Source organism: Balaenoptera ricei, chromosome 4, assembly GCF_028023285.1.
Source record: "Balaenoptera ricei isolate mBalRic1 chromosome 4, mBalRic1.hap2, whole genome shotgun sequence".
Lineage (NCBI taxonomy): Eukaryota > Metazoa > Chordata > Mammalia > Artiodactyla > Balaenopteridae > Balaenoptera > Balaenoptera ricei.
In genome coordinates, this window is record NC_082642.1 from 38,429,642 (window position 1) to 38,451,205 (window position 21,564).

At 44.3% G+C, this 21,564-nt stretch overlaps 1 protein-coding gene across 7 annotated transcripts in view; it reads left to right on the forward strand.

Annotated features, from left to right (window-relative positions):
• Positions 1–21,564, forward strand: part of RARB (retinoic acid receptor beta) — a 671,241-nt gene that overhangs the window by 518,336 nt on the left and 131,341 nt on the right. For 5 of the 7 annotated variants that reach the window (XM_059920443.1, XM_059920450.1, XM_059920449.1 and 2 more), the window contains one exon: positions 3,406–3,554. In XM_059920443.1, the coding sequence (XP_059776426.1) occupies positions 3,406–3,554 (149 nt within the window). Of the gene's footprint in view, positions 1–3,050; positions 3,141–3,405; positions 3,555–11,294; positions 11,489–21,564 lie in introns of those variants that run through there. The other 2 variants (XM_059920447.1, XM_059920446.1) reach the window with 2 other exon arrangements.

Here is a 21,564-nt window from a genome sequence, read left to right on the forward strand (position 1 = left end):
GGAAATTACCACCCACGTTTGAAATTCAGGGCATAGCTCTGACAGCCGAATCCAGACCTAACAGAATTCTATTTACAACCTTCCTAGACAAGCCAGATTAGCTGTTCTACACGAGCCAGTAGAACATGAAAATACACTCTCCCCACATTGCACACAATGCGGGATTGCTCCTCGTGGTGACAACACAGTTCGGTCCCTAGGGGGGAAGTAGAGGCACACAAATAAAACCAACCAGAAAGTTCTGGGAGGCGTTTAGGGGAGGACACTTATGTTGAAATTAGGAGCGTAAATTGACACAGCCTTTCTAGAACTCGCAACGTATTCTTAAATAGCCATAACTTTTGAACTAATAATTCCACTTCTGAGAACTTAGCCTAAGGAAATAGTCAGAGATGTGCTGAGATTAGCTACAAAGATATTCATCATAATGGAATGTTTTGCGGGAAAAATATTTATTGACAAGGAAACAAACTCATGACACAGTAAGTTAAACAAAGTCCCAAACAGAATCTACAGTATAATTCCACTTTTTAAGGTAAACAAACTGACCAAAAACATTTTATACGCATAGTAAAATGTTTTGAAGGGTAGATGCCAAGATAACAGTAATTTTCTCTGAATGAAAGGATTGTGAGTAATTCTGCGTGTGTTTTCTTAGGTTTTTTTTTTTTTTCAGGGCTCCAGAAGCATTTAATTTTTTAACGTCTCTGAAATCAGGCTGTGTCTCACAAGCACTGATGGGTCATAATTTAATTGGCAGTACTTTTTTGTCTTTCTTAATGATACATAGAATAACGTGCATTTTATAATCTATGGTGACTCAGGATCAGTGATACCCAGTAATGACAATAGTAACAGCAGTAGCAGCATCTTAGATTTTTTTATTGCAATATAGTTGATGTACCATATCATATAAGTTACAGGTGACATTATAGTGCTTTACAATTTTTAAAGGTTATACTCCATTTATAGTTATTATAAAATACTGGCTCTATTCCCTGTGTTGTATCGTTGTAGCTTATTTTATATTGTTTTCTTAGATTTTTAACAAAGAGTGATGTATTATTTTGTACTGCTTTCTTGTCGATGCCATTATGACTCATTTGCTTTCAGTGAAGCTGATTGGTTTAGGGGGAGGCATGCTTTTGCTTTTGTAGCTTGATAGCTGATCTGATGAGCTCTCGCGACATCTTCGATGCCCACCTTCCTGTACAACCCTTGCCACAATTGTGCTGAGCTACCCAGTAAAGACAGCGCTAGATTTATCTACTAGACCTGCCTAACTCTAATGAATTCATTCCAAGATTCTTCTGAATTATGACAGTACTATAATTATAGTTGATTCTATTCCAAAGGGATAATTAATTAATTTTAAAGGAAGCCAATGAGTATGTGAAAGCCACTTGGTTTCTAATTTTACCATTTAACAACTTAGAAGGGCACTTAGGGCTTGGAATGAAGACAAGTAAGGAAAAGGGGAAAAGCTCATGTATTAATTCAACAAATATTTATTGATTACCCACCTACTATGTGCCAGCGCCTCTTCTAGGCCTGGAACAGAGTTGTAAACAATTCATCTAAGTTCCTTGGTTTTACAAGACCCATACTTGGGGGGGTAGCACAGGTAGAATATAAAATTGTACACAAACAGACTTTCTAAATTTAGACACTAGTTAGGGTATTATAGAAAATAAAATAAAATAAAATAAAATGAGATAGAGTGACCAGGAGTGGGAAGGGGCCTTTTATTTAGAAAAGTCACCCGTGAGGAGGTGACATTAGCTCTAAGACCTAGGAGAGAAAAGGGACTAGACGTGTTAAGGTCTGAGAACTTCCAGGTAGGGAGAATGGTCAGCACGATAGCCGTAAGTTGGTACGAGAGCTTGGCCTGTTCAAGAGATGGAACAGAAACCAAGCGTTTAGAAGTCAGTAAATGAGGAGAGTCATTGAATTCAGTGATGTTACTGAAGGCCCATATCATGAAGAGCCTTGCTGGGCACAGCAAGGCTGACTTTGCTCTCATCGGTGACTGTTGGAGCGTGTGAGGGCTCTCGGCAGGCAAGGGAGACAGAGTGATTTTAACTTTGGAGCAGTTATCTGGCTGTGCGTGTGCAGAGGGGACCCTAGGCCGGAAGCGTGGGCACCGGGAGACCAGTGCAGAAGCTTCTGCAGTAGCTGAGCTGAGAGATGCTGCCGGGTTGCTGGGCTGGCCTTGGCAGCAAGGTCTCAGACAAGGATGGATTAACTATATGTATAAGGGGCAGAGCTGACTTGCTGAAAGTTAGGCTATCGGACAATCCAGTGGGGAGAGTAGCTAATCTGGGAGATGGTGAACAGTGGAACAACTGGAAATTTTATACTCTGGGAAATATACTGTGTATTGTAAAGTGATTGGAAGATTCTGGAACATTATTTGACCACTTTTCGCCCCTCCCTTCCCCACTTCCTCATCCTTTATGAGCAGTTTTGCCTGTAATAGGAACAGGGCCAGGTCTTGCTTTGACATGGAGCATAAATCTGGAGAGTAGGGATGGGAGAATACCTGGATCTTAAGTTCTGTAAATTCCTATTCCTCGTGGATTTGGGGTGGTTAAATAATGAGATGGGGGATCGCGTGTTTGTAAGTCTAGAATGAAGAGCAACGTCAGGCTGTGCCATCACTAATGTAATGCAGTGCTCTTCAAACATTAACTGTACGTTCAGTCACCTGGGGGTTTGGTTAAGATGTAGATCTGGCTCCTTGGACCTGAGCTGGGGCCTGATACCGCGTTTTCTGACAAGCTCTGACGTGGCGCTGACACTCCTGGTCCAAGGAGGACTCAGTAGCAAAGGTCTCGCCGCCACTGCTGCTAGTGAAGCTCAGCTCTGGCCGCGTGCTGACGGCCCTTTCCGTGTCCTTGTTGAATGGCTGCTCTGGGCATTTTCTTCCTTTGTCCTAAGGAAAGTTCCTTTTGGTTAAGTGAGAGACAGGGTCAAGCAGGTCATTTCAGAGACTCTAATTGAGCTGGAAGCCAGGGGGAACAAGAGTCGAAAGAGCCCTGGGTGTGCAGTGAACATCTGACTTTGTGTCTTGGCTTTACCACTGCCCAGTTGGTCTTGGACAAGTCACTGCACTCCTTGAGTTTCTGTTTCTCTTGAAGGTAAGATGGTGATAAAATCATCTCCGTCACGGTGCCACGGTGCTCTGCAAATGAGAGAGACGTACGGGATTGCTTTGTAAACTGTCAATACCACGTTAGAGTCAGGATCGCCCTGCAGTGCCTACACTGGCAGCTCTTTTTGTGGGCCTATCCTTGCTATGTTATTGCTGAATTGGGGGCAGAGGCCTGTGAACTCACTGGTGAAAAAGCAATGAACTGAAACACGCTTTCTCTTTTTTTCTCCCCCTTCCCGTCTCCACCGTAGCGATTGAAACACAGAGCACCAGCTCCGAGGAACTGGTCCCAAGCCCTCCGTCTCCACTTCCTCCCCCTCGAGTGTACAAGCCCTGCTTCGTCTGCCAGGACAAGTCATCGGGGTACCACTATGGGGTCAGCGCCTGCGAGGGGTGTAAGGTGAGTGCCCAGCTCCAGGGCTGGGCTGCTTTGATGTCTTGTCACGTCACCTCCAGTCGGTGTGGTGCTCTGGGTTGTGTGTGATGGTTTCATTTCTTCCTCAGAGCTCACTAGTTAATTCAGAAACTTCTGCAAATGTCTGATGGGAGCCAAATGTTCTAGGGCCCTTACAATAACCCGTAACAGTTCTTTTCAGGTCGCGAGAGCCTTTGAAGGAGTCCTGAAAAGCATCCCCTATTTCTCTTTAGAACATGCCGTCTGGTGTCTTTGTAGTTTTATTTCATTTTTAAATATGACTGACAATCCCCTGAATCAACTTGCAGAGAATCCGAGGTTGAAATGGGGATTTATCTTCTGGCTGTTTCCTCAGCCCTGTGGCCTTTGAATTACAGTTTGATTTTCAGCCTGTGGGGACTTGCTACTGTGTGTGCGTGCGTCATAAATTCAGGGGAGCTGGATTTAAAATTCCAGCCTACAGAGTCACGGAGGCTGAACATGTGTCAGAGAGCCTATGTGGCTGCTTTGAATCAAGCTAGACAATCGTAATCGAGTCCAACAGGCTTAATTAAGTGAAAGAGCTTCTTATTTTTTTTAAAGAGAGAGAAGAAACAAAGAATGACTTCACAGGCAAATCCAACTCACCCACAGACAGTCTTTCAAAGGATCCGTGGCTGTCTTGAGCCAGCCCTTCCCTAGATACACGGCTTCTTTCTGTTCCCGCCGATGGCAGTTCAGGTGTGCTGTTTATGCATCAAAACTGCATGATGCATTGATCACTGCCGACACGTTGGAGCATTACAGCCTCCTTCCCCACCCCCAGCTGCTCCAAGGCATTTCGTATTTAGCTGAGCAGAGTTAGTACTTACTGCGTGCATGGGTCAGGAGCTAGTCTGTGACAAACCATCCTCAAAAGGAATGGCTTGAAACCACAGCCTTTTTATTTATTTATTTTTAACTTTTTAGTTTATATCGGAGTACAGCTGATTCACAACGTCGTGTTCGTTTCAGGTATACAGCGAAGTGGTTCAGTTATACGTATACACGCATCTATTCTTTCTCAGATTCTTTTCCCATTTAGGTGGTTACATCATATTGAGCAGAGTTCCCTGTGCTGTACAGGAGGTCCTTGTTGAAACCACAACTGTTAATTTGGCTTACAACTCATGGGCCGGTGCTCTCGGCCAGGTTCCTCTGGGGGTTTCGTGTGGTCCTAGCCGTGCTCCACACGGACCGGGTCCGCCGCAGGTTAGCTGGTGGGCTCTGCTTCTGAGGGTGCTGCCGGTTGGTGGGGGGCCTCTCATCCCATCGGGCTGGCCCCAGTTATTTGCAGGCAGGGTTCCAAAAGAGAGAGTCGGGCTACACAAGTCCTCCGGAGGCTTGGAAGGGACACACTCGTGCTTCTGACACTTTCCAAAGCAGGTCAGAAGGCCAGTCCGTACTCAACAGGTAAGAACATAAACTCAACTTCTTAGCAGGAGGAGCTGCGAAGTCACAAGATAAGAGGCGGGAATACAGGGGGAGGACACCTGGGGCCGTTTTTGCATTCGGTCTCGCTCACAGCACGTCTGATGGCCTGGGAACAGAGTGGACCAGGACCTGGGACCCGGGACCCCAGCTGCCCCTCACACACAGCCTGGCACATCCTGGGTGCTGAAAGATACAGCTTGAGGGCTTCCCTGGTGGCGCAGTGGTTGAGAATCTGCCTGCCAATGCAGGGGACACGGGTTCGAGCCCTGGTCTGGGAAGATCCCACATGCCGCGGAGCAACTGGGCCAGTGAGCCACAGCTACTGAGCCTGCGCATCTGGAGCCTGTGCTCCGCAACAAGAGAGGCCGCGGTAGTGAGAGGCCCGCGCACCGCGATGAAGAGTGGCCCCCACTTGCCACAACTAGAGAAGGCCCTTGCACAGAAACGAAGACCCAACACAGCAAAAATAAATAAATAAATTAATTAATTAAAATCACATGGAAGCTAGCAAACAACAACAACAAAAAATTAAAAAAAAAAAAATATTTAAAGATACAGCTTGAAGAAACGCCTGAGTGTCAGCCCCTCAAAGAAATTATGCGAGGTTTCCTTCCTTTTCGAATCATTTGAATAAACATGAATTTGTTTACAGGGTGAGGCCGGTTTGGAGAAGTTCATTACAGCCTTAGGAATATCTCTTCCTCCGGGGGTGTGTTGGTTTGACAGGAATGCCCCTTCTTCCAGTAGCCTCAGATATGGTGGTCAAGGAAGAGAACACGGCAACCAGTTGGCAGCTGGATAAAAAGCAAAGCGTCTGTGCATCTAATTACTGCTTTATTATTGGTAACCCCTCGCCGAACCTACTTAAATTTATCCTGAGGTCTGGGAAGGTTTCAGCAGAATCCCGGTTCACTCCGTCCATTTGTTGTGCAATCTATAAATAAATCATTTTCTAGTGCTCATTTGGAAGTTAAATGAAACGACACTCCTTTATTTCAAAAAACTTTGTCATCTCATGACCAGAAACCTTAATGAGGGACGTTATAACTCAGTTTACCTGCTCCTTTTATGTCCTGGGAAGAGAAATTATCCAGCGTGTCTTCTCGTGCCAGATCCCAAGCCCTACCTACATATTAAGCAGTTTCACACTCTGTACAAACTGTTTTAATCACCTCTTAGTCAGCTAATTCCCTGACCTCTTGTTTTAATTTGGAATTCTGTCTCTTTTTAGGAAAAAACCCAACAAAAACAAAACCCAGAGCAGCACAAGCAACTTTGATGAACTTGGTAAAGCTGTTCAGGGTCCTATTGGGGTGTACCTTTTTAATAAAGAACTATAAGCCCAATAAGGTCAGATGAGCTTGCCAACCAGTTGTCCGACTAAAGGGTTTTTGAACTATGGGTGGGTCTCTGAAAATGTGGACTGCCTTTCCCCCTGGTTGCTGAGGAAGACCGGTCTGCATTTTGACTTGCTGGGAAAACGTGACGAAATTCATAGAACTGAAAAACATGAGAAAGCAAAAGTATAATGTGACAGCCAAAGGGAAAAATATATAACTTAAAAAAAAATTAAATATAACTTTTGTTATCATCTTAAAAATTACCAACACAATGCAGAATTTATTACATAAAAAATAGAACATTAAAATAACTATAGTTCTACCCTGGGAGAAAAACCCCTGTTAAACCTGTTTTTCTATTAGTATGTGCATATTGTTATTTTTGGTGTTTTTTTACAAGGATAGAATTTTATGTTGTATACTGGTTTTAACTTTCTTTTTAAATTTAATAATCTTTCATGACCAAAGTTTAAACAACTGCGTAGTTTTTATGGCTATGCCATTAATGTTGTGGTTTATGGTTATATCATAATATATTTCATGAATCCCCTGTTGCACAACTGAAGTGTTCTCAGTGTTTCTCTACTATAAATAATGCTTTAATAAATAGCCTTTATGTTTATCTCTGATAATTTACTTAGGATAAATTAGTAGAAGTGGAATTTCTAAGTCAATGGCTGTACACTTCTAAGGCTTAAACAAATTTCCAAGATGCCCTCTAAAAGAGGTATATCAATGTAAGCTCCGTTGGTCTGTAAAGAGTTAGTATTATTGAAGACTATCTGTTAGAACTCTCTCCCCGTGATTATGAGGTAACGAGTCAAGAAACAACTTCTCTTCGGGAATTCTGCCTATCTTTAGTTTTGTTGTTTATAATGGGCCCCAGGCATGATACCATTTTGGGCTACCAGCAGATACACCATGGGCCCCCAGTTGACCTATAAGGGCTGGCCCATCCTTTGGCTGGAGATCAAAGATCACTTCTCTGGGCTGGGAGCCCCTGCTGTAAAGTAGGATTCCCAAACAGAACCCAATTTACATCTTTAAAAAGGAGTATCCACAGTAGCTTCCGCCTGTCGTGACCAGAATGACCGTATTGACTATTGTTTGGGGAAGAGAACGTTCTGTCTCCCTAGGGACCAGGCGGCAGTATCGGCCTCAGAATTTAATGAGTGGGTTGTGGGCTACCTCTGGGAACGGCCAGTGGCTGCTGTGCTGACACAGCATCAACAGGGCATCATAACCACCAGCTGTACCATAGTGATGTCCTGTTAGGGGACTTCCAGCTGAACAGGACAAATGGCAAATTTTTATAGGGGACAAAGGGGTACATAAAATGAACACGTGGTGTAGTTAGCCAAGAAGGTTTAATGATATAAAGTAATAAAGCTGACTTTCAGGTGTCTTGAAGAAACAATCTCATTGCTCATAGCTAGAATTTATGCACAGTTTTGGCCTTTATCCTATTTACATTTCCATTTTTGTAGCTTTCAAAGAGTATGGAGTCTAGAGTGAGAATACCAGGATTTGAATCCTAGCTGGGCTACTTGCTAGTTTTGTGACCTTGGGCAAGCATCTTTCATTCTCTGTGTCGCTCTCTTTTCTCAATTGGAAAAATGGAGATGATAATACCGCCTACCATCCAATATTGTTGTGAGGATAAAATGAGTTACTATAGAGCATATACTTGGCACATAGTAAGTGGTATATCTGCTTAGTTATTGTTTGTACTGTCATGAACTTAGTATAATTATTTTTGCACACAGTCATGTAACATTGGTTATAATCTCAGTATTCCTTCTTGTAATGTTCTTTCAGCAATTCCCTATTCCTTTGTACCCAAATCAACACTGCCTCTTTCCTTCAAGACTCAGGTTAAGTCCCAGCCATTGCGTGGAACCTCCCCTGATTACCTAGTACAGGAGTTGTTACAAATTGATTCTGTAAAGAGCCAGACAGTAAATAGTTTAGGCTTCAAAGGCCATACGGTTTCTGTTACAGCTACTCAACTCTGCCATTGCTGCATGAAAGGAGCCACAGACAATATGTAAATGAATAGGCATGGCTATGTTCCAATAAAACTTTATTTATAAAAACAAGCAGTGGACCATGTTTGGCCCTTGGGCCTAGTTTCCTGACCTCTGCAAAAGTACATGGTGATATGTCCTGTTTTTAGTTTCTAAAACTCAGAAGCTGATGGCCCAAAGCATTCATGTCAGAGGTGGCGGCAGCTGTCTCTGGTGGACTGTGGGCCTAGGACGGCTGCTCCCCATCCCTGCCGGCCCGGGCTCCATGGCAACAGCTTCAGGACCACTCTCCCTATCAGTTGTTCCTCCACCCCTCATTCCTGCTCAGCTCCCACCTCCTTATCATCCAAAGCCAGAAATTAGCAATTTCCTTATAAGTGAGCTACTTCCAGAAACACCTGGCACCTTACTCTGGAGAGGTTTGTGGGATGTATTTTATGATCTTCCATATCAGTTAGCTTTTCCCGCCTAACAAAAAGCTCTAATGCTTGTTGGCTTAAAACAAACGACACTTACTATTTGTTACAATTCTGCGCAGAGCTTCTTGTCTGGGCTGGCTTGGCTTGGGCCAGGCGGGCCTAGGATGGCCTCACACACATGACCGGGGCCTTGACAGGATGACTGGACCCTCTCTCCATGTTGTTGCTCCTCACCCGTGAACCTAGCCTGCGTTTGTTCACGTGGTGGTGGGCAGGTTCCCATCAGTAAGACAGGACAAGCACCAGTGTGCAAACCTCTGGTTGCATCGCATTTGCTAATGTCCCATTGGCCCTGCGTGGTTAAGCCTGGATTCAGTGGGTAGAGAAGCGAACACCACCTCTTATGGGGAAAAGTGGCAGAGTCACCCTGCAAAAGGGTGAGGATGCCAGAGCCGACATTTGATGACATACCTTCTTGTATTATGCCCTGGTTTTGTGCAGAATTCTCTTCCAAAAACTATATTCCAGGGCCGCAGTGCTGGGCGCCAGAGATACAGCAGTGGACGTGACAGACAGGTTCCTTCTGGAACAAGGGCAGAAGACAGGCAAACAATTTAGAGTTGGAAGAAAATGAATAGGATGGTCTGGTAAAGAATAACGGAGGGGGACCTGATTTGATAGGGAGTCAGGTGAGAGCTCATGGCTGCGAAGGAGCCGGCTGTGTAATGGGGTATTTTAGGTCAGAAACTGAACTTGGATTCTAGGGCCGTTTCTTCCCTTCTTTGTTGTGTCCATTAACTTCTCTGGGCTTCAACAAAGCTGTGAAACTAAAACAAATCCACAAGTTTGAACCCCGTCCTACGCCAAATGCAAACACTACAACAGTGAACCCAGTAAGTGCACTGATTTCTTGTTAGGAATAGCTTGTGTGGCGTGGGAGTCCCTGGTGTTTACAAGTCTGGGGTGAGTAGGGGGGGAGGAAAAAACTGCTCCTGTTGGATGCCTTCTCTGTACCAGGCATGGGGACATTTTATACTCATATTTCATTTAATTCTCACAACAGCCCTCCAGGGGGTTAGGCTTTATGACCACCATTTTAAACATGAGAAAACTGAGGTTCAGAGAGGTTAAGGAACTTGGCCAAGGTCACACAGCTGGATTTCAATCCTAGTCTGTTTGGAAAATTCCTCACTGCTTCAGCCACACTGAAGCAGTGGGTAGGAAGCAGTGGTGTGTTGTGTGCCAGTTTGGGGGTTTCGTGGGGCAACAAATGAAAAACAAAAACAGGTGGGAGCGTACTTCAGAAGAGAAACAACCCTATCGTCTTGATCATTTCATAAAAGAAATGACATTTTACATCAATAAGTAGAAGAAGGAAGAGCTTGCAAGGCAGTGTTTCCCAAGGAGGGACGGTTAACACACGGGCTCCACCCATGGGCACACTCCCAAATGGTGCTGAGTCCTTGTTCTCTCCGCTTTGCCCTTGGTGGGTGGAAACTTCCCATCTCTGAGCCAGCGCCCAGCCCACGTGGGGAGCCCATGAGACACAGAGGGATGCTTGATCTCGGTCACGCTGGTAGCCTGCTATTTAAAGCAGCCTTGAAGAGTGTAAACTCCACCAGCCCCCTCCATCCCTCAGGGCTCACTTCATCCATTTTCTTATCTGCCTTTGTTTTCCTTGCCTCTGAAGAAGGAGGCGCTCATCTCCAGGGCAGCATTCGGCCGCTGGGCTGGTTTGGGGGTTTTTTTCCTGGCAGACAGCAAGTAGTATGCTCAGTACAAAGAGTTTTGCAATCAGGAAGATGGATGTCTGCACTTAATTTTAGAGCTCCTATTAAATACTATAAACGTGCTTGGTGATTTTATTTGACCGAGGCCATTTAAGATGACATTGTTTTTTTTTGTTTTTAATCAGCATCCATAAACATGAACATTATGCTCTGTTTGGAGACCATTCTGGGCTCTGCCCGCCCTTCACAGTTGCTTCTGCTTAGGGGTTTGCTGCAAGATCCAGTCCCAAGAATAACATAACACACTAAAGACAATAACAAGAACGGGACAATGTCTGCATGCTGTAGTAGCTAAATTAAATTAAAGCTGAATTATGAAGCCTGCCATCAAGTTCATGATTTCAGTCCTTGATCCAAAAAGAGTAGGTCCCCTCATAGGCCCAAAGAACTGTCCTCCTTTATAAAACTGGCCAACAATGGAGAACTTATTTATTCTCTCATTGATCAGACATTTACTAAACACCTTCAATGAGACAGGCTCTAGGTACAGAAATTAAAGGTTTTTATGTATTTTGTTCCCAGTGTTGTGTCCCAATGTTTAGAGAGTACATAGAACAGTGCCTGTTAAATAACAGGTACATAGTAGAAAATTTACTGAATGAGAGGAGGAGTGTACGTACGGGCAAGGAGAAAACAGTGCATGTGCCGTGTGCTGTGACACTGGAAGTTGCAGGGCGTGACGGGTGCAGAGAAGGAGACTCGCGTCCCTCTGACACTTCCAGGGAAGGCTTTACAGAAGAGGTGGTTTTATGGATGTGTGAGCATTTTCCAGATGAGGCACGGGAGAGGAGCGTTCCAGGAAGAAATTAAAGACTAATCTGAAAACAAGGGAACTTGGGATAGTCCGTGAAGAATTGCACGGAAATGTGGAAACTTATCCCTTCTCTTAAGGTTGGTTTTGCGCAGCCCTGTGTAGGCATCTGGGGATCAGTGGGCATGAAAGGTGCTCAGGAGGGCTCGCTGCTGTGTTTCCTCAGAGCAGCCTTCTTTGGCACCCTCATTAGGTCCTTCTCTTTCACGTGTTCTGTTGTTCTCCTTTGTTGCACTTAACCCAGCTGTAATTAACTTACTTTTTAATTAATTTGTATTGGAGTATAGTTGATTTACAATGTTGTGTTAGTTTCTGCTGTTCAGCAAAGTGAATCAGTTATACATCTACACGTATCTGCTCTTTTTTAGATTCTTTCCCCATAGAGGCCATTACAGAATACTGAGTAGAGTTCCCTGTGCTGTACAGTAGGTCCTTGTTAGTTATCTATTTTATACATAGTAGTGTGTATATGTCAGTCCCAGTCTCCCAATTTACCCCTCCCCTCCCTTGCTCCTTGGTGACCGTTAAGTTTGTTTTCTACATCTCTGACTCTGTTTCTGTTTTGTAAATAAAGTTCACTTGTATCATTTTTTTTAGGTTCCACATATAATCGATATCATATGATATTTGTCTTTCTCTGTCTGACTTACTTCACTCAGTATGACAATCTCTGGGTCCATCCATATCACTGCAAATGGCATTATTTCGTTCTTTTTTATGGCTGAGTCATGTGATTAACTTATTATTATGGAGCTGTTTGTTTGCTCCCAGCCTCCTCTGTCACACTGTAAACTGCAGGAAGACTGGGGCTGGTCTCCTGTCCGAGCTTTACTACCAGTGCCTAGCGCAGTGCTCTGTGCATAGTAGGGCCTGAATAAGTGTTTTTAATCATAAATTAGATCTAATTCTATAGTAATTAATATAGTAATAAATGACATGTAATAAATCAGATTTAATTCTATGGTAATGCACATAGTGGCATAATCTTATATATTCTATCTAATTATGTAATGAATTGCATCTAAATATTATAGGGTTTGTGATTATATATCCATGAACATTTTTATGAAATTTATAAACAGGACAAGGCCTTGGGTGGCCAAAATCCAGCTCATTGCCTTAGTAATTTCTGCTTTTCACCTCAAGGTTAGCCCTTCACTGCAAAAGATATGTTCTTTTTGATACCGTCTTTAAGCGAACTCTTAAGGATTAGCAACTGGATCGATATACTCAAAAATACTGTGGGCTCTTAGTGCTTTACAAAAAAATAAGAATCTCAACATCTAGAATCTACCTTCATATCCAGAAACATCAAGACAGCTGAAATGACAGTCTGGCTATTTCTAGATTTAGTTCCTACAGAAGGAGAAAACACTTCTGCTGCTGGACAAATGTTGTTCTAACTTGAGAAATCATTTTGGATTGAAAAAGCAGGAAAAATCTGTCTTTTTTTTTCCTTCTGATATAGGAATAAACAGGAAGTGGAGGGTGAATTCTGAATTCTCCTGCAGTCCTATATTTTTTTTCCCATGTTGGCTGAGTGAGAATAGTTTATTTAATTTGGTGGCTTTACGTGGTTTATAAAGTTTTTAACAGTTACAAGTTCATAAATGCTTGTTTAAATTACTTCGCCTGCTTGTTGTTTAAAAATATCTAGAACACTCTCATTTGCTGTTTGTTTTTTTTTAAACAAGCTTCAAGTCTGTAATTTTTGGTAAAGCTTTCTCCCTTTGTCATACAGTAGAGAAACAAGCTCCGATATTCATAATTAACCTGTTGACTTGAAAATGGCTTACTCCCAATGATGTCCCGAGTGTATGTTTCAAGGAGTTTTGGTCAATGAAAATTAATTAGCAAAAAATCAACAATGTTTCTGACTTAAAGCAAGAGTGGAGCCACCAGGGTTTGGGGGGTGCGGAAATAAGTTCCTTTTACAAAATTCCTGGAGACCATCATCTAAAAATGAATTGTGACAATGTATTACAATTTCACCAAACAAAAACAAGAATGTATTTTTGTCAGAGAAATAAAAGTATATGGTTTGGGGTTTCCTGAGAGTGATAGAAATTATGACAGAAAATCATTTCTGTTTAAACAGATTTTACACCATCCTAGGTTATGATTTAGTTACTTTGGGGAGATGAGTGTCTCCGCCGTCTCCCTAATAAACCTTTTACTGGAGAGGTTAAATAGGGAGCTTTCAGTTCTATAGTTCCTTCTCCTGGTTGAAGTCTTGGAAAGAAGTCGTGAGGAGTGGAATCACCTGGCAAGGGCACTCCTGTTTTGTTTTGTTTTTTAATTTAATTTTTATTTTATATTGGGGTATAGTTGATTTACAATGTTGTGTTGGTTTCAGGGGTACAGCAAAGTCATTCAGTTACACGTATACAAGTATCTATTCTTTTTCAGATTCGTTTCCCATACAAATTATTACAGAGTACTGAGCAGAGTTCCCTGTGCTCTACAGCAGGTCCTTGCTGGTTATCTATATATCGTAGTGTGTGTATGTTAATCCCCAACTCCTATTTTATGCCCCCTCCGCCTTTCCCCTTTGGTGACAAGGGCAGGCGCCCGTGTTCTGCCAGCCCCTGTATTGCTCTTCCCGAGGGCAGGGCTGTGCATGCCTTGTCTGCCCTCTCTCTATGGATTCCTCTCTCCTCACCTGCAGACCTACAGACCTTCTGGATAAAATTACAGAAACAGGAAAAATGCCTCACACTTACACCGCCTCTAAGTGTTTCTAAAGCACTCTCACTTTACGGAATTCAGTTCAGCTGAGCTTTGCTGCAGTTAGGAAAAAGCCCTCCGAAATGTGCCACGTTTGGCACAGAATTTCCTCGTCAGGTAACCGTTCAAGGCCTGCGTCCCCGGCTGGCCCCTCCTCTCTTGCTCACAGTGAGTCAGAAGGCAGCCTGCTCCCCGTGCTACAGTTCAGTGTCCACTAGGCCCTTAGCTGCATCTCATTCCCGCTGGCAGACTGGGAAGGAGAGTGCAGGGGAGGGGCAAGCCAGTCCTGGGGGGGGGGGGGCACAGAGAGATGGAGTCTAGCCATGAGCCTGGGGACAGACCAATGGTTAGCGATGGGACAGCCATAGTGAATTTAGTGGAGAGCGGAGCGTTCCTGCCTTAGGTGTTTTATTTGATCCTCATAAAACTTAGAGAAGTAGGTGGAAGAGACTTTTTTTAACTTCCATTTCACAGGTGAGAAAAACGCACCCATCTACCATTCACGTCCTTGATCTGGAATCTGTTGCTGAGCCTGACGCGGTTACTGTGGAAACCAGCGAGGGTACATGACACAATTGTTCCCGTAATTTCCCCTGAATCTCATCAAACTATCTTTTCAAAGCCTACGATCCTAAACATCTTCATTCCCTAGTATGTTCGGTTTTGACGTTTTGAGAGACCGGGAAGGCCTTCCCCGGTAGAGGGAGGCCTCTATCAGGGGTTCGCTTGCAGTGTCAGCCCACAAGGCAGAAGTCACACGCAGCCAGAATGACCCCAGAAAACCCCTTCGGCAAGCAGACGGCTGGAGGAGGACACCCGGCTCCCAGGAAGGCGGCAAGGCCGCTTCTTCCTCCGGCTTTGGAGCCCTTCTGTGGAGCGCCGTGCGAGATAGTTGCTTTCTGTTTCTGCGTTGTACCAAAAATACGCGTCCTTAAGCACAGGAGTTACACGAGCACAGCACAACGCTCGCGGCACGGAAATCACACATTTCTCTAGAAACATTTCCTTGTTTCTGACTTTCTGTCATCATAACAGTTTCCTTGGGATTGGCATTTCTCTTGTGCCTTTTATGAGCTGTCTTTTTTTTTTTTTTTTTTTGGTTCAGTATTTTTCCGCTTCAGAAAGGTGGCTAGATGTGTCCAATGGATAAGCAATGCCAGAATGGGGGAAAGTTGTGTTCTCTGGACCCTAGAACTCATCCCTGAAAAATATCTAGAAAGGGGGATAAAAATCTGCGTGCATCTATCTCCCGCCCGCACAATGCTCGCATTGTCTGGGGTGCAGGGGAAAGGCTGGGTTCTGGCAGCCCTGCCCCATTAGAGCCTTGTTCCTTGTTCCATATTGAAAAGATGACATTCCTTTGCTAGCAACGTCCTGCCCGGATTTCTGGCACCAGTTCTGTGGCCGGCACTGTCGCCTGGGGCATTTTTGTTTGGGTTGGTTTTGTTTTATTTCAAAAGCAGCAAAGAGCAGGCTGCGTAAGTGTACAAGGTGGAACTGTTTTTATAGAGCTTGTCGTCAGACTTCTCAGTACAGTCAAGGTGGCCTGTCTGCTTCCTATTCACTAGTGTCAAAATGTGAGAAGGCACATACAGTAAATTTAACTTATTAGCTTGTTCTCAGGTGTTGCTGAGACAGCCCTTGGGTTTTAATGTGGGCCCCCTCCTCCCTCGCAGGATTTCACGTAATGCTCCATTTATAACAGAGATCAGTGGATTTGCAGAATAAATATTCCAATAAGGAAAAGCAAAATCTTCAGTGACCCTCTCAGTTCTGCTTCCATGGAGGCTTTTTCTGTGCCTGGGAAAAAAAGAAAAAGAAAAATCCTTTATACTGGCTGCAGCTCTGAACTGGAGCATGTAAAATGTACTTCTCAGGGTCTGTGAGCCTTAAAATAATGAGCGATGGAAAAATGTGAGGTAGGTCAGCGAGGGGGAGAAAACTTCGGTTTTATAAAGGATTTTCATGGTTAAACAAATTTGGAGAAACTAGAATGATCAAACAACGTGAGTTCTCCTCTGTGCTTTTGAATCTGAAAATAGCAGCATTCTCAGTACACAACACCACCATTCATACGGGCTGGAAAGTCCCCAAATCATGAAAATTATCCTGATTAGTCAAACCCAGCAGGGATCATCTGACTGCTCCTTAGGGAAATGAGAATTTCAGCGTGGATCTCACTTCTGCATTTTGTACTCAAATTGTAGACAAGCTCTGCTGCATCTGGGGACTTTGGAGTGTGGGCACACTTTCAGCCAAGAAATACTTTTGAAGGCTGCTGCCCTTGTTTACATTGCTCCTCATTAACGTAAAGAATTAGTCTCAGAATAATAGAATTTTGAGGAGGGCATTTTTTTTTTTTTTTTTTTTTTTGATATTTATTGGTTTCCACAGGCATGTCCTGCTGTGTTAGATGCTCCTTCAACTGGTTGGTCCCCTAAGTTAGAAAATGCATAGACCCAGTACTCCATGAGATGTCTTTTGACGGCTTCTATTCCACTTGAACGCACAATATATCATGTTTATGATCTCATCAAAAACACTATGCTAAAATGCTTGAATAGCCCTTAGTACATTTGTTGAATTGAACTGTGATAGAAAAACTGTGACAGTTATTAGTCCAATGCCAGAAATTATGGGAGAGGGTATTAGAAATCGATTCCACTAATTCTGGTTATTTGCCCCAAAATGGAATCAAATGTAAAATTCCTCATCCATTTGTATTTTGGTCTTAAATTATTTCCTGCTTTAAGAGTTAGGTGGGAAATATGTTCTATTTAAATGAGTATTTGGTGCTAATTCTTGCCTGTTGACCAAAAATTTGAGCCTCATGTATATATTATACATACAGATATAGAACTTATTTCTGTAAATATTTGTGGCAGGTAGGATTCTGCACAAAATTGTGAATTATATCAAAGCCTAAAAGGGTCTAATTGTCACCACTAGATATATTTGGTTTTAAACCCAAATAATGAAGTTATTTCTTTCACTACACCCACGTGTGGGATGTTTGCACAGGGTTAATATCATGGACCCGGTGGTTTAAGAAACCTAAAGGAGTATTTTTTAATTAGTAAATCTAGATCAGCATTCCTTTACTCTTTGATTCTGTCCCATCCATCTTATTCTTTATGAGCCCTGGGCCGCAGAAATAGTATTCCTGGGACTTCCCTGGCGGTCCAGTGGTCAGGACTCTGCACTTCCACTGCAGGGGGCCCGGGTTTGATCCCTGGTTGGGGAACTAAGATCCTGTAAGCCACGTGGCACAGCCAGAAAAAAAGAAGAAAGAAAGAAAGAGTATTCCTGTTGTCTACAATGCACACTATTAGAAATAAGAGCATTGGAGGAGAGATGAGGATGGTGACCTCCGAGGAGCTCACCTGTGCCTCTGTTACGTCCAGGTGGGTGGGCCATTGTCAGTTACTTTAGCCACGCCCCCGTAACACAGGTGGAAACTAAAGGAGAGTGATGTTTACGTATTTTAGCAACTTGTTTTATTTTACTTATTTATTTTTAAATATTTTTTAATTAATTTATTTTTTTTTGGCTGTGTTGGGTCTTCATTGCTGCGCGCGGGAACTACTCTTTGTTGTGGTGTGTGGGCTTCTCATTGCGGTGGCTTCTCTTGTTGCAGAGCACGGGCTCTAGGCGCACAGGATTCAGTAGCTGCAGCACGCGGGCTCAGTAGTTGTGGCTCATGGGCTCTAGAGCGCAGGCTCAGTAGTTGTGGCGCACGGGCTTAGTTGCTCCGTGGCATGTGGGATCTCCCCGGACCAGGGCTCGAACCCATGTCCCCTGCATTGGCAGGCAGATTCTTAACCACTGCGCCACCAGGGAAGCCCCTAGCAACTTATTTTAAAATATTAAAGCTGAAATTCCTACAAGGACATATAAAAGTAATGTAAATAAAATAGAAAAAAATGATTTAGGTACATTTGTGAAACTTCCTGTCTTTGTAACGCTTGTTTCTTTTTCGTCAAGCCGCCTGGGAGCAGGAAGTGTTGTGGGTATATGTTGCTCTGAGGACCTGCTGGGATGCAGGCCACCTGTCTTCTCCCATCATGCAGGTCCTCTGTCTTACGGCCCTACCGAATCCAGTGGAAGGAAATGCAGCCCTACTATGTGTCCAGGAGAAGGAGGGTGGGCAACGTTGGTGGCATCGCTAGTGCTCACCCCTCGGCTTCGAGAACCGCCACCACCGTTTCTTTTCCATAGTCGTGTGGTTCTCAGTGTGGTTGCCTCGTACATATGGTTGGTATGTCTGGCTGTGTTCCCATGCGGCGGAGGACGCGTTCCCTGCCCATCCGTATCACACACTACTGGGCCCTTGAGAAGGGGTTTATGTAAAACCCCTTGGGTAAGAACACTCCATCTTGTCTGTGCCTTCGGTTTTTTTAATGCCATTCTTCTCTGCCAAAAATGTTTCCAAGTCCCTTAAGCATACTTCCCAGGATAGATTTAGGAACAAATTTACGTCGCACTCAAAGTTGCCTGTCTCTGGACTGAATTTGGTTATACCATATCTGTCATTTTATTTTTCAGTAATCTCCCCTGCCTCTCTGGGAAACTCCCCACATTGAAGAGCAGATGCTCTCCCTGTCTTTATTTGAGAGACCCCGTCCTGGACCTACCGCTGTCCCTTTCTGTGGAATCATCATGTCTTCAGTGTGGCCTGTTGAGTCTTGGTTGAATTGAAGCAATGGCAGCCATCCTGACATGCCAGGGTTCCTGTAATGGAGCAGAACTCCCTCTGTAGCACTTACTACTATTTGAGATGATTTCATTAATTGTCCACTTATTCACTGGTCTTCTCTTCCATTACTGTATAAATACCCTGAGACAGGGACTTTGTAAGTCTTGTCCTCTTCTGTATTTCCAGTGCCTGCGACAGAGCTTGGCATGATGCAGGCACTCTGTAGATGTTTGTTGAATGATTCTGTAATAAACAAAATTGGAAGCGAGAGAGAAAAACCAGCCAGGATTAGAGCACAGTTGTGCCCCGTGGTTGTGTTAGCCCCTGCCCTGTAATAACTTGGGCCGAAGGGGCACAGGGAGGAAGAGAGGTTTCGGGTAATGCTGACTGAGTGTGTCCTAGCAGACAGGAGAGGAAGAGTGACGGTTTCAGGAGGCATCGTCACCCGTTGCGTTGTCCTTTTCGGGAGGAGCGTTCTCCCGTGCGCACTCAGGACCACGCAGGGGTGTCCACCGCACTGTCCTGCTGTCTCTGCCTTGCCGCCCTCTACCACACTGCTCCTGGCCTGGAACAGATGATGTAAGAGCAACGCTTGGGCTCAGATTCCCCACCTCAGGAGACAGACGGTGTGTTCGTGTCTGCCAAGGGCGACTGTTTTCTTATCAATTATTAAGGTCACTTCTTAGCCTCGCGTTGAACTGGTTTTGAATTTCAAATATTGGTCGTTTCCCATTCGTCATATACACCAGTGAGATAACAGATGCCTTCCTTTCATTATGAAAAATCCTGTAATTACTAACAAGTACGGGGCATACCACAGTGAGGATTTATGAATACAGTATCTCCTTCCTTTATGTAACACATTTATTGTGTAGGTAAGACAGAGAGGGGAGAATCCCTTCTTCCTTAGGGCTTAATTTCTAAAATAAGTGCATGCAGTAAAAATTGCAAAGGGTTAAAGTGACCCTTAATCATCCAAACAGTGTGTGCCAGTTACCAGTGCTGCACAGCAAACCGTCGCAAATGTTAGAGGCATAAAACGACATTTCTTGTTTTGCTCACAGACTTTGTGGGTCAGGAATGTAGCCAGGACACGGTGGGGATGGCTTGTCTGGGCCTCCACTGAGAAGACAGCGTCTTCAGTGCCTGAGGTCTGGGAGCTGGAACCCTTTGAAGGCAGCTTCAGTTTTGCATCTGGTGGTTGGTGCTGCTTGTTGCCTAGGACCTCGGCCGGGGCCCTGGCCCAGAGCCCTGACGCGGAACTTCTCAGTGCGGCTTGCGCTTCCTCACAAGAAGGTGATCTCGGAGTAATCAGACGTATTGCATGGTGGTCAGAGGTCCCGAAGACAAGGGGGAAGCCCAGCGGCCTTTTATTCGTACTCTTGGAAGTCCCAAGTGTCCCTTCTGTCAAATTCTGCTGGTCATAGCAGTCACAGGCCCACCCAGATTCAGCGGGGGTGGGGGGGGGGGGGACGTACGTAATACCCTCCTCTCGTGGCAGTAGAGCCCAGGTCAGTTGAGAAGAGCATCTGGGATGGAGGTAACCCCTGTGACCGTCCTGGGGAAATCCAGCCTGCTGCAGCCTGGGGTCTGGCCTGAACCACAGTTAGATGGCTCTCCCTGCAGCTGAAGAAGCCAGGGGAAGTAGGTGGCTTGTTCTTAGGAGCCTGTTGTAGGAAAAGCATGCATCTTTATGCACTGGGAAGACTCATGGCTGACTTTGAAGAGGGGGACCCCCAGAGAGACTAGGGCCCTGTGGGTTCCATCACCAATCTTGCACTTCAGGACATGCACCCCCTGAGCTCAACGGTGGGTTGGTGTTTGGCTACCACCCACCTTGAAGCTGCTGTGAGTGGGTTCTTACTTCACAGGTAACTAAGAAAAATGATGATGTACACGTAGGGTGTACATAATGTCTGTGTCAACAGAGAGGGGAAAAAAGTAATCCAGAAGGTGCAAGTGAGACCCAGCTCCGCCAGCTTCCTAGAAACAGGCTGCCTGCTCACCGCCCTGCCCTCCCGGGCTGTGTGTCAAGTCGTACGATTACTATCTTATTGATTCTAGGCGACTGAATGAATTTTGCTTTTATAAATGTGGGCTCTAATGTGAGATGCTCTCGTCCCTGTGCCTCCCGAGCTCCCTGCCAAGAGAGTTATTTATTCCTCGCTGAGTGTGCTGTGCCTGTGCGTGGTCAGGGTGCTGAACTCCCATTGACTTCGGCTGAAATTCTCTTGGCCTCAGTTCGGAAGTTGTCTCTGGGCCTTTAATTACACCCTCTGGCAAAGGAGAAGGAGCACTTGAAACATGCATAAATTCTGTACATATTTCCAAGGCTGGGCTGTTTAAAAAATGCTGTCTGTCTTTCTTCTTCTTTTTTTTTTTTTCTCTTTGAACTTGGACATGAATTTTTGTAAAGTACAGCATGTCAAGGGAAGGGCAGTGAGAAAATATGCAGGGGTATTTACTTAAAAACTACTCAGCGTATCCATCATGATGTGCTCACCGGTTTTAGGGTGGTATACCGTATAATGAGATGAGAGGTGTTTTACTTTATTTTAAATGGCTGCTTTTAAAAATCTCAGCTTTGCTGTGCATAGTCTTATGCAATCCATGCCCCTCTCTGACCAGAGTTTTTATTTTCCTTTTTTACATTTCCCGATAGATTAAATTTGTTCCTATTTCAAATTTAAACACAAAACTGTGAAATATGCTGTATTTTGTTTGAATCCTTGT